The sequence below is a fragment of the Capra hircus genome, chromosome 11 (assembly GCF_001704415.2).
Source record: "Capra hircus breed San Clemente chromosome 11, ASM170441v1, whole genome shotgun sequence".
NCBI classification, from domain to species: domain Eukaryota; kingdom Metazoa; phylum Chordata; class Mammalia; order Artiodactyla; family Bovidae; genus Capra; species Capra hircus.
Genome location: NC_030818.1, coordinates 32,589,251 through 32,602,730, shown reverse-complemented (window position 1 = coordinate 32,602,730; position 13,480 = coordinate 32,589,251). Strand labels below are relative to the sequence as shown.

General features: G+C 37.8%; 1 protein-coding gene across 13 annotated transcripts in view; it reads left to right on the top strand.

Annotated features, from left to right (window-relative positions):
• Nucleotides 1–13,480, top strand: part of NRXN1 (neurexin 1) — a 1,209,846-nt gene that overhangs the window by 463,258 nt on the left and 733,108 nt on the right. For 9 of the 13 annotated variants that reach the window (XM_018055218.1, XM_018055215.1, XM_018055231.1 and 6 more), the window contains exons 6-8: nucleotides 634–935; nucleotides 3,050–3,073; nucleotides 4,095–4,256. In XM_018055218.1, coding sequence (XP_017910707.1) covers nucleotides 634–935; nucleotides 3,050–3,073; nucleotides 4,095–4,256 — 488 coding nt within the window. The remainder of the gene's footprint in view (nucleotides 1–633; nucleotides 936–3,049; nucleotides 3,074–4,094; nucleotides 4,257–13,480) is intronic. The other 4 variants (XM_018055223.1, XM_018055219.1, XM_018055217.1 and 1 more) reach the window with 1 other exon arrangement.

Genomic DNA, 13,480 nt, shown 5'->3' with positions numbered 1-13,480 from the left:
TTTACTTTCCCCTCACCAGATAATTTGTTATGGTTTCTCAATGGTGGAAATATTTGGCTCTTCACTGAGAAGATCTTTGAATATAAATACCTCACTGAAAATTAAAATAACCTCAGTTGGATGGAGAGAATGTTGCAAACACTTTGGAATCCATTGTTGCCAGCAGAGTAGAACCATCCAATATGTATTTATGGTACCTGACTCGTGCCCTGGAGATATCACAGAGCTACTTGCTCTGATCAAAGCTCTTGCAGTGATACTTAAAAATTAATTGAATTTTCAAGAATGTCAGATTAAGCTATTGCAGTTGATGGCCCAATAGCTGATGTTTCTTAAAAATATGCTGCCACCTACAGTATTGTTAAGGAATGGCAACCTACTCCAGTATTCTTGCCTGAATTCCGTGGACAGAGGAGCCAGGCAGGCTACAGTCCACAGGTTCACAAAGACTCGAACAGGACTGAGTGACTAACCCTTTCACTTTTTCACAGTGCTGTTTAAGGCTCTTGTCATGAATGTTAACTAGACAAAGAGTTAATCTGGGGGCTGATTAGTTATCGTTTCTGTTAAGATTTGGTAATTTGCATAGTATATTTTCTTTACTTATGCATGTGTGTATCTGTTTCCCTCCAGGAAAAGAAGAATATATTGCCACTTTCAAGGGATCGGAATACTTCTGCTACGACTTGTCTCAAAACCCCATTCAAAGCAGCAGCGATGAAATAACTCTGTCCTTTAAAACCCTTCAGAGGAATGGACTGATGCTTCACACCGGGAAATCAGCCGATTATGTCAATCTCGCCCTGAAAAATGGAGCTGTCTCTCTGGTCATTAATTTGGGATCAGGGGCCTTTGAAGCACTAGTGGAGCCCGTGAATGGAAAGTTTAATGATAATGCCTGGCATGATGTGAAAGTCACCAGGAATCTGCGTCAGGTAACAGCGCAGTGGATAAGAGAGTAACTGGCTTTGTTTTTCGCTACAGCTGTGTCTGTGTGGTACTTGAAAACCCTAACAACATGAGATAGGGCTCCTCAGAGTCGCTTACAAATTAGCTTTTTCTTCTTCTGAGATAAATCTTCCTGCCATACTTGAGCAGGGGCATATCTAGAAAGTTCCAGGGGCCCAAAGGCTGTTTTGACTCATCAACATGTGACAGTTTCCCAGAGGGCTGCAAGGTCATCCCTGAGACCTGCCCTTCCTGTGACGTGTGTGATTCTGTTGTGTTTTTGGTTTTTTGTTTATTTGATTTTAAATTATAGTTTTCATGGTGATCATTTGAAAGCATGTACATTGGGATCATTAAATCACAGTTCCTTTTTTGTAGTTAAAAAAAAAAGAAAAATCAAACAACAATGTGTTTGTGATTCAGGATTGTGTCGATCCCTACTTCCTCCCCAGCCCAATCTGAATGAGGCTCCCTAATGAAATGAGGACAGAAAAAGCCCCTGAAGGGAGGAAATGTATTTGGGGATTTCCACATCTCCTTAAGAATCTATTTATGAAGATATATTTATTTGTTAGCACAGACACTTATGTTAAGCCCCAGATGTCTCTGCAGAGACCAGTTCATATTCTAAATGCCCATTTCTATTTGATTATATTTTTAAAAATTCTTCCAAGTATCTACATATTAGAAAAATACGATTTTTTCAGTCTATCTATGGGCCCCCATATACTGTATGCTTTTAACTGAGACATATTATTACAGTATATATATATATATATTCAGATGGAAATGAATAGATTGTCCTTATATATTGAACATGATAAGTTTTGGTTACTATTTGAAATTTTATGATATTACAATGTACCATTTTGTAAATTGTTGACAGTGACTAACTTTTCTGCAGTACATGCTGATCTCAAACTAATATCCTTAACATATTTGTTGTTTCTCTGAACAGTTGCAGAATGACCGGATTGTCTCTGGTTTTCCTTTACTAAAACAGCCTTCTCTTTCTGAGCTGTTAACTGACTAACCTTTTCTTTCCCGCTTCTGAAAGGCTTAAACTGTCCAAGCTAGAGAAGCAACCAGGAATTTTAGGAGTGCAGGGTTAGTCTAGCTGAGGCAGAGGAGCAAAAGTAAAGGATTCCTGAGACCCTCCAAGACCTTTCAGAGGCCTTAGTGTCACGGGAGGGGCCCTGCATGTTTCCTACCTGCCCTGGGGGAGAGTTTCCCACCATCAGGGTAGCTGTAGACCACAGACTTCTTACGCGTGTGTCTCTTTAGTTTTCCCTTTTTATTTTCCTCTCAGATTCTCACCAAGAGGCCGAAGTCTCATTTGAGAGAAGCACAGAAGGAAGGGTGGGGCTTGAGGAGCCCGCTTTCTAGATTTGCCTTTGCTCAGGTTACAAACCAAACTGCGAATTGGTAGCTCCAAGGAAACTGCAGTTATACAGCCAGGGTGCATGTGTGGCAGGATAGATTAAAAACAAATCCATTCTACTCATTCTATGTGTCAGGATCTTTGCTTTGTTTCATTGCAGTAAACTGTGATCCTAAAGTCCATCAATATGACCGAAGGAAGTTTTGGAGTTGAGGAGGAGTCCTTGTATGCTGTAAAATTGAGTAGTAGGGCAATGCCAACCAATTCCTATGAATTTGCAGGGGCTGGGGTGGGCCGGGGTGGGGGGGTGGGGGACCATTTCTGGGCAGAAGGTGGCAGTGGTCAGCTGATGAGCTTTAGGCTTTGGAGTCCCTTTTAGACTTTAAATGTCTGTCAGACGTACTCAGGGAGACAAAGGAACATTGCCATATGTCTGTTTCTGTCTCATAGCAAGTTATGAACAATACTGGCAGGAAAAATATTACCTCTGTGGGAGGCCTATTTGTTAGTCTGCTTTTTTCTTGTAAAATTTTTTTGCCCTTTTTCTATGTTACTAACATGCTTAATAACTAACATGTCATTCATGGAATGTTTCATTCTACTAACCGTTACCTGAATCAAAAAATGTACTAACATGGTAGAGACCATCATATTTTTTAAGTAACGATCGTTATTTTGTTCACAGTTTTTAATTTCCTTTCTCCCCCCTTCTCCACAAAGCACTCAGGCATTGGACACGCTATGGTAAACAAACTACATTGTTCGGTAGATATCATTCTAATTGTTTCTTATTTTGGGTTTGCCGTGTGTTTTCTTTCTTTCTTTTAACTGTAGACATCATTAACAAAAGAGGAACTGCGGTTGGTACTCTTCTGCTTACTTTGACCTCCTTCTTTTCATCTGTTGTTGACCTTCTTATTTTTTACCTGTTCCTGTCAACTTCTGTTTTCCAACTCACCTGTAGGGGCATCGTTAACGTTTCGAACGTTTTGCATCCAGCTGTGGTTTAACACGGGATAAGACAAAATGGTGGCTGGCCCGAGTGACCGCAAGCTCAGCCAGCCTCAAACCATTCATGACGCATGGCATGCGCCCTTGATTTGGGAATGCTGGAGATGCCACACCCACTCATCTTTCCCTCATCATCGAGCAGTTGTGTGTTTTCCTTTGGTTCTCCCTGTTTCCTTTCCTTTCTGAACGGTCCTGTCCCTCCTGCATGTGCACCTCAACGTGTGCCGCTCCCACTGGTTGTTTTGCGCCCCCTCCCCTTTGGCATGGACGCAGGCGCTTGCATGCTGGACAACTGCTGCTCAATAGTGCAAACAGTGACATTGCTGGAAAGAGCTTGCGCCTTTTCTGTTAACAAGGTGCACGTGTGATTAGTTAATAACAGACAACTAAACTTTACTAATACGTACACCAGCAAAACTAACCTAGGAAGCATTTTACTAACACCATTTTTGTGTCTGCTAAATAACTTTTGAGTTGCCATAGGGATGATGCTGACACTAGTTCAATAACCAGTTAACTCTCTAACTAGTTTAGACCTCTTAGGGCTAGCTGAATAGAATCCAAGAATAAACCTCAAACAGACATGAAAATGGGTTCCGCCATAGGTCTAAAAATAAAAACCAAAAAAAAAAAAAAAAAAGCAAAAAGCAAAATGAAAAAATGAAACAAAACAAAACACAACACAGGCATATCCCAGGATTACAGTATGTAGGTCTGAGTATAGCGTGTCCTTTCCCTGTGCTTTGTTATCTAGGTGACAATATCAGTGGATGGGATTCTTACCACAACGGGCTACACGCAAGAAGATTATACCATGCTGGGGTCTGATGACTTTTTCTATGTTGGAGGCAGTCCCAGCACAGCAGACCTTCCAGGGTCACCAGTCAGTAACAACTTTATGGGTTGTCTCAAAGAGGTAAATATCACTGTCACCAGAATCATTTCTAATTCATGATTTCATCATTTCAGATCCAGACTCAAAGCACCTTTGCTGAAGACCTGATGTTTGTGGTGTCAAAGGGCACAACCTTGAATTCAATATTCCACTGGGGTTTTTATAGGTTTGGAGGGATGAGGGAAGCTCATAAAACATTATCAAGGAATTAAGTTCCTCATCTTTATAGTCTATAAATAATTCACAGTTAAGATTTGCATGGGCAGTCATATTCTCTATAAAAGGAAGTCAGACATAAAGAAATATTGGATTTAGAGTTAAGCCAAACACCTTGATCATCTCTACAAATGCCTTAGGTGTTATATATTCAGTGGTGACTTATTTGAGCATTACAGGAAAAAAGAAGAAAAAAAATTGGCTAAAAGAGACCAAATTCAACAAGCACAAAATAAATCTGAATGATAAACTTTGTTCCTATATTTTTACCATGTTCTGAAGGAAGTAAAGATGTTTCATTTGTGAGTTAATTTGATGTTCGCCTGAGAGAAGCTTTCAGGCTAAAAGATATCAAGAATTTCATCCCTCATTCTCAGCTGTCATTGTTGATTGTAACTTTTGATAGGATTAGAACTTGTTGGGGTGTGAGAAGAAAAAAATTAGGAATGTCCTTGGGTTTTGACTTGTATGAATACTTTTCCATAAAAGCTGCCTGTTTTCATGCAGGTACAACCCAATTTCTTTGGGCTTCTAGAACCAGAAGTTCCCTTTGCATTATATGGCTGCAGTTTAATGGTACAGACCTATAAAATATAAAATTTAATAACTTTGAATTTATTATTGATTAGCCATAGATGTTGCTGGTAAGCAGTGATGTGCTTTGGTTTATTTTAAAGAAAATATTCTAATCAAACTCAATTCAGGTAAGCATCAGTGAAAAACTATCAGTGCTTAAATTATCCTGACCTGTTTTCCATTTATATAAATATACTGGGTATTGCATTGCCTAGTATATGAATGTGTATATAAGAAGCATTTGTGCTTTGTGGTGGAAGGGATCGATTGTCTCTCAGAAAAGACCTTTTAATTTTTACAAATATGTAACATGACCTAAGACTGCACTAAGCTCTGTGAGCATAATAAAATCTTAATAGTTATTACCTTTGTTATAATAATAGGCATTTTCTGAGCTCTTATTTTGCACCCGATGCTATCCTAAGAGCTTTATAAGGATCTCCACAATATAAGTAGTAATTATCTGCATTTTGGGGGCAAAAAAACTAAGGTTTGGCACAGGTAAGTTTCTTGAGCAAAGATCTCATGGCTAACAAATTTTAAAGCCTAAATCATGGCTGTCTGATTTCAGAATTTTGTGTAACCTTAGCCACCATAATATACAGTGTCCTAACAGAAATATTTGTTAGAAGATTGTGTCAACCCTCAAGTTTATTACAAAAGGAAAGTAATATAGACTGAGGAATGAGATATTCAGTTGTGTGGTGCCATTATGCCCATCTGAATATGAATGAGAGTGAATGAATGGGGATCTAGTAGGCAAGGAAGACCCAGAGAAGGTCAGAATGTGTACATCTTGAGGGATAATTATGATTTGTTGATGCTGGGGATGGAGAACGCATTTCAAGCTGGGGAGAAGCATGGTGAAAACATACTTAGATTTCACAATATGATGCCTGGATCCTCTTTTAGAGATGGGAGTTGGGGTGGGGGCAGAATCATAACCCTAACCATCTACATCATTCCATCATTTTTACTGTGATCTCTCCAATCTACCATCAGCCTCTTTGGTAAGTTAGTCTTGCTAGTGACTGGGAAAAAGAAAGGAAATTGAAATCTAGCTAAAGAGCCCTTCTGGGTATCCTGTAAAAACATGAGAATTTCTGCAGTGATCACCCAAACTCAACTGTGCCTCATCATCTTCTGACATTTCAGTTTGGGCCAGGCAACTTCCTATGTGTATGAGTCTTCAATGGATTGCCTTAATCTAAAATTACAGTTTAAGATTGAACTATATCTCACATTAATATCTTTGAATTAATAAGTAGTTGATACACTTTACAACTCATCTCATTTAATTATAGTCGATTTGTAATTTTGTATTAGTTTCAAGTACAATGTAGTGATTCAGTATTTTTTTGCAGATTATACTCCATTATTGTTGTTTTAGTCACTGAATCAGCTCTTCAGTGACCCCATGGACTGTAGCCCACCAGGCTTCACTGTCCATGGGATTTCCCAGACAAGAATACTGAAGTGGGTTGCCATTTTTTTTTTTTTTTCCTCCAACCCAGGGATTGACCCTGAGCCTCCTGCATGTCTTCTGCTTGGCAAGTGGATTCCTTACCACTGGGCAACCTGGGAAGCCCCATACTCCATTATCGGTTATTACAAAATAATGGCTATAATTCCCTGTGCTATATCCTTGCTGCTTATTAATTTTGCACTTATCTTTTTAATTAGTCTTTAACCACCAAAACCGAGTCAAGTGGTTTTCTGTGCGACTTCATCTACTGAGTCCAAACAATGAGGATTCACTCATGTTACTGTTTCTGTAGGTCTAGGATAGATATCTGGAGAAGGTGATGGCACCCCCACCCCAGTACTCTTGCCTGGAAAATCCCATGGATGGAGGAGCCTGGTGGGCTGCAGTCCATGGGGTCGCGAAGAGTCGGACACGACTGAAGTGACTTAGCAGCAGGATAGATATCAGCCTTACTGATAGGGTACTTCCTACATCTCTTCCTCTACAGACCAGGATATGTGTTTGGAGCAAGTCCTGCCAGTGTTTTATTAATGTGTAATCTCTTACACTTTATTTCCTCCTGATGCACTAGTATGGAAGGATATGGGCATGATCAGCTCATAGCACACTTTGCTTGATCAGATTTTAGATGGTTCCTAGTCTCCATCCAAGTCTAAGTATCTGTTTAGAATGCTCTATTCTTCCTACTACTGAGATGATTGTGACACAGTATCATAGGCTTTGAGATACATCACCTTATCACAGCTAGGTGAGCTTTGTAGAGTTGCTGATAAGAGAGAAACATACCCACATTCATTCTCATCCCATCTCTTTTTAAGCCCATATGAGCCTTCCTTAACTCTGTCATGGGCTTTCTGCCCTGTAGACTGTTATGTAAAACCTTAATTATGATTTTACATATGGCTCATAACATTTTTTTATTTTCAGTCTAGTATGTGATCCCCGTTAGGATAACCAATCCTGGAGGAGATTCTAATAATACCATGTCTGAAATCATAGAAGAAATTTTGGAGTGTTAAAACAGGAAGAGTCCTGGAAGTCACTTTCCAAGTCCAGCCTCCTTATCTTGAAAATGGGGAAATGGACCTAGAGGTTATTTGTTCCATCTCAAAATAATGAAGGGGTAATAGGATTAGAGCACAGAATATTGTCAGATAAAACAAAATATTTGTATCACTGGTTCTGTTTTATTATGAACAGTGGCACTCAAGATCTCAAGATACAAAACTAGAGATGGCCTATCACTCTCACTAATTCACATCTCTATTCTTGGAAAATTACTTTGCAACAACCCATAATCTAGTGTTTATTAGAAGTAGCTAGAAGTTAGAGCTTTATCTATTTGACATTTGATAATGCTTTTTTGAAATGAGACTCGGTTTGCATGGAGAGCAGGCAACTTCATTAAGAAATTTATTTTTTAGTGATTAACAAATTTTAAAATGAATTATTTCAACATAATTTGGCAAAATATAACCTGAACTTCATATATTGCTTTGTTCAAACCAAGAAGGAGTGTTGAATGGTCAAGAATTTATGATAAGAGGATTAAAGCAGTTTTAAAAAAATATTTGTATTTTCATCATAAATTGAAAAGACTTTGGAGAAATGTTTGAGGTCACTGAAAACTACTTTCAAGAATATAAACTTGAGAAGTTAGAATAACAATTATAAATAATAAATTACCCATATACCAGCCCACATCTATGAAATTCCTGGAGGGTGATAGGTCTGTGAAAATAGACTTTAAAAAAATAAAATCTGATTTTTATCAAACCAATACTAATCATGCTTAGGCTGAAGCATTGTCTATATTCTTTGCATTCTTTATGCTATTGACTAAAACCTGAAGTATATGTTGCTTAAAAAGATCATTTAAAATTAAATTTAGTTTTTCCAGCAGCCAGTTTTTGAGTGATTGCTCCAACAGTAGAGAGATTCAGAAGATGCTGTGGAAAGTCAAATCATGGTGTCTAGGTGAGATGGAGTCTATTTGAGGACACCTATGGTCCTGCCCATTCACCTTAGACTCCTAGGAAAGCTGTGTGTGTGTGTGTGTGTGTGTGTGTGTGTGTGTGTGTGTGTGTGTGTGTGTGTGTGTAAAAGTATCATCGTTGATTCCTAAGGTGCTCACTAGAGGTTTTTGTTCATTTGTGTTTTAATATTCCAAGATGGTGGAAAACTTACTATCATGTGCTTCTACTGCAGTGTTTCGACCATGAGGGCTTCTGCAATAAATAACTTACAAGGAAGGCTCATGCTGCTCCTTATTAATCTTGCCTCAGAATCTCCTTCTGTTATTATGCGTTTCTTAGTCCCTTTGTGCCTTCATAATGCTTTGAAACACCTATTTCACTCCTGCAGAGTGAAAATTACTCAGCATAGTTTGTTAGTAGGGAAATGAAGTCAACGAGGAAGGAAAGGATTGTGTTCAATAAAATGACTTGGAATGCTTTATTTGAAGTTTGTTTTTAGCTATGTGTCCTTGCTGAAGGTCTTAAAATACATTGCCTGAGTAAGAAAATTTAGAATGCTACCACTAAAAGTTGCTTGGGATAAGCCTAAGAAAGAATGCTAGAAAAATAAATAAATAATTGAAATGCTAGGGGGACTCAAATCCCTACTGAAAATTTCATCAACCTAATTAGATCAATGCAGCCTTTAATTACACTGAGAAACTTTTCACAGTAAAAATTTAGAAGAGGCTGTGTGGTGGATGAGGTTCAGAAAATATCCTCTTATGCAAGCATTTTCATCCACTGTGAAAAAACTAGTTGATGCCTGCATGTGATCAGCATGGTCCCCTCTGCCATTTGCAGTGGCATTGCTATGGTTCAAACAATGTTCCAGTATCATTACTGAGAAAAAGGTACAAGAGTTCCTTCATGCAAATACCTCTTAATTCCTATCCTTCTGGGAGGGCAACAGAACTTTAGAAGATTGTGAAGGCTTCTCAGTTTATCTTCTATGATAGAACCACCTCATCAAATGTGGGTTCTGTGGTATCCTGTTCTTATTTCCTCATGACTCAGAGAGTAGAGTGCGTATCATTTACATGTAAGAACAAAAATAAAATGGCTTACTTATTTTCATTTTAAGTACTCTTTCCAATTTTGAAATAGAAGTCTGACCTGTTGGAGAAATTTGACATCAAGGAAAACTTTGGAGGGTAAAGAGATCTTCGTTGATCATCATGTAACTTGGGTAAAGGGAGGATACTGATGTGAGAGGACTTCCTCATAGGAGATCCAAAGTCATGATTAAACATAGTTCTCCCAGGTTGTAATTTCCTCCAGACTTTTCCTTCTTGGGGTCCCTGATCCCTGAGATAGTTTCTACCTTTCCTCTCCCATTACATTGTCACAATATATATATCGGTGGGTATTTTTACAGTGTAGTTATGTTAACCTTTCTGCATGCCTCATTCATTCTTTTCAAAAGAGAACTGTCTTTGCATTTCCATCTCACTTCTTCCTAGCCATTTTCCATACATATCCATGTATTTTTACTGGCGGTATAATTATGTAACTAAGGATACTAAATTCTACTTTATGTTTTTCAGAATGTCCTCAATGTAACTATTTTGGGAGATATTTTACTAATGCCATCCAAATAAGAGACTGTATGAAAATACAAAGAAATTCCTGTAACAGAAGTCACCCTTTGTCTCGGTGCTGTGATCCTAGAGGCAGGGTTGTGGTTTAGTGACTTGTAAGAGGGCTTAGTTTAGCCTTAGCTGCAGAGGAGGCCCATTGGCTTACAGCATTGGGCAAAAGTTCTGGTCTAGAAAGAAAATAAATTTTCTCCATCTGATTTAAAATACAGAAGATGGCAGTTTGCTTTTTAAACTTTAACGAGAAAGCAAGATGGAGTATGTGAGAATGTCAAAGAATTTGACAAATTCTTATGTACTATTAACCTGATTTATTATAAGCCCTGCCTAATTTCTTTCAGATCGTGGAATTACTGAAATGTGTTTCAAGTCTTCTGCTGTAATAAATTGTCAGCACTAGAATGCAAACAGAGGTCAATTACCCTTGCCTCCTTTCATGTTTAAGACAGCAGACCAATAGCTTCTTTTAAGTCAGACAACCCCCTTTCCTATTTAAGGATGTCATTCCAAGAACTCCTGTGAGGTAATAGTAATAATAATAATAATAATAATAATATCATTATACAAATGAGGACTCTGAGATCTTAGCAGAACACCTGTCTCTGAGTGGTGAGGTTGAACCATGACCTTGATTTTCCATCCTTAAGTTGAGTACTTTTCCTAGTTAGAGGACGTTGCCTGAATGTGCTCATCCAAACAAACTCCAGTAATATAAACTCTGTGGTCCCTAGTTGTGGGTAGGATTATACTAGGCCTTATACACAGGGATATTAAAAGAGCTATTATAAAAGGGCAAGAGGGTTGGTATATTCCAGAACAGTAATAATAATAATATACTAAGTATTTTCTATTTTTCATGTAATATCTATAGCATCCACTGAGTTACCCCATTTTACTGAGGGCATCAGCAACAGAGCAAACATAATAATTTATTCTTAAACAATGAAAGGATGAAACTTTGTGAAACAACTTGATATTCAGTACTTGAAACATAGGGCAAGGGAGGGGAAAAAACGTATATGTAGACTTACAGCGTTTTATCTTTGGTGCTACTTTTATGATTAAATTGCCTAGAGCAGTGCACTGTCAGTTTTCCATTGTTTTATATGTTCAAAAGTAACTCTCCAAACATGATAAAAGTATAGTAATACCGTTTGTATTTGACAAATGAGGACATGGAGACAAGAGAAGTTCAGTAAGTCTGACCTAGGAAAACCAGTTACTAAGTAGCAGAGCCAAGACCTAACCCTTAACTCATCTGACCACAGAATCCTCTCCTTTACTACTCTATGTTGCTTTCTTTACACACAATGTAATTTCACTTATCTTTTCTCATTCTCAGTCTTCTCATTAAGGTATAATTAAATGGAAAGAACTTTAGAGCAATCTTGAGGCGAAAGAAAACACAGCCTAGAGTCCTAGGATGTTGCAGAAGGAGATGTCTAAGTGGGAGGAGAAAGAGCAGTTTCTTGAATGCTCAGTTATAGGCGAGCTTCCTGGGGGACTTTTCCTCTCACAGTTTTAACTGGTATTGGGATATCACCTCTGTAAAAGTCTTCTCTACTCTGTAAGTCTGCATATTCTTCCTCCTCTGTGGATGTAAACAAGGCAAGAATGCTTGTCATCAATTTCTGAACTCTGTAGCCAACCATTTGGACAGGGATGCACAAAAAATACATTTAGAAGTACTTTCTAGAGTTCTATAAAGTATTGGCTTCATAGATTGTTGAGAGTAAATTTGCTTCTGTGCTTTGTAGCCTTGGGGACAGGGAAATAAGCAATTGGGGCAGAAACCAGGCATTTTGCCATAGACAGTCCTCTCTGAGATTGGATTCAGAGGGTCCCATCTGCTCAGGTCCCTGAGGAAGTGGAACTCAGCTCTTTAGTCTCCAAGCATCTGGTGAGTCCTTGTCTGGAATTCAGCTTTTTTAACATAGTAACCTCCCTTCCAGGGGACCCACAGAATTTTTATTTCCCATCATTTTCAGCAGATGCCCCATAGCCTGGAACTATATCAGCAGTTGGCATAATACATTGTAGCACTTTCAGATATCAAGCTAGCAAAACATGGTTGGGTAGGAGGTTCAATGACATTTTAATTCAGAGGAATTGATGCATTTTATAGACTATGACATTTTTCTAGCCCAGCAGAAAGCAATAATGAATAATGTCTAAGACTAAACATTTCCTCTTAATTTCAGCACCCACTGCAGTACCCTGTTTAAATTGTTCTGTTCACTTATTAATGTGTGCATGCAGTGAATCAACATTAGTCAATACCTACTATGTGCTAGGCTCTGTATTAGATACCAGGGACATACCGATAAATAAGACAACATGCTTAGATATCTGGAAGGAGAGCCTGACAAAGAAACAGAAAATTACATTACAGGTACCTTCACTGAGGCAGTGGAAATTGCTCTAAAAATACAGTGAAAGCTGTTATTAATTCATCCAGAGGTGATTGGTAATACTTTCAAAGAGAAGGTGACAAAGTAATCTGAGTTATCCTCTCTGTCTCTCTTTGCTCAACTCTATAATGGGCATGATGTTATATGAGATTAAAGCACAATGAATTAGCTCCACTCTCAGGATTAGAAAAGAATAGAAAATATAAAATTATATGAAGGATTCAAAAACACATTAGAAAAGAAAAGCTCCATAGAAATGCAAGCTTGTACTTTGCTAAGTATGAACCATATTTTAAAAATCTAATATCCATCCAAAACAAAGGGAATATTTTAGTCTTCATCTTAATTTTTATTATGAGATGATTTACTCTTCATTTAGTTCTTTGGATCAAGTGCTATGTTTGGAAGAAAATTATTCCTGTACATGGTGATTGGTCTTTTTTTTTTTTTTTTTCAGGAGATTCATCACTATTGAAACATTTAAAACTAATTACTTTAAAGTGAAAATAATTTTGTTATCATTCAGAAGCATGTGATTTTTAAATAATAGGAAAATGAGATTTTTTAAATCTTTGTTGAGTATTCTGCACACAGACAAATTGGTGATTCTGAGTGTTCAGCTTAGTTCTGTATGCATGATATGACTATCTACTATGTATCAGGGTCTGTGTGAAGTGCCAGGATATGATAATTAGGTTGACCTAGGTTATCCAATCAAGATCATGATGAATGAATTGTCCATCAAACATTTATATTTTTCTGAAACTAAGTTTCTAAATTTGAGTCAAATGAGATGACAGTAACCAGTTATAGATTGTTATTCCATTAAATTAGTTATGACAAATTACATTAGAATCAGACAGACCGGGGTTCAAGCCCTGGCTCCCTCGACTTGGTAGCTGTGTAACCTGCAAATAGTAATTGAGTATTTTTGGCTTCCTTT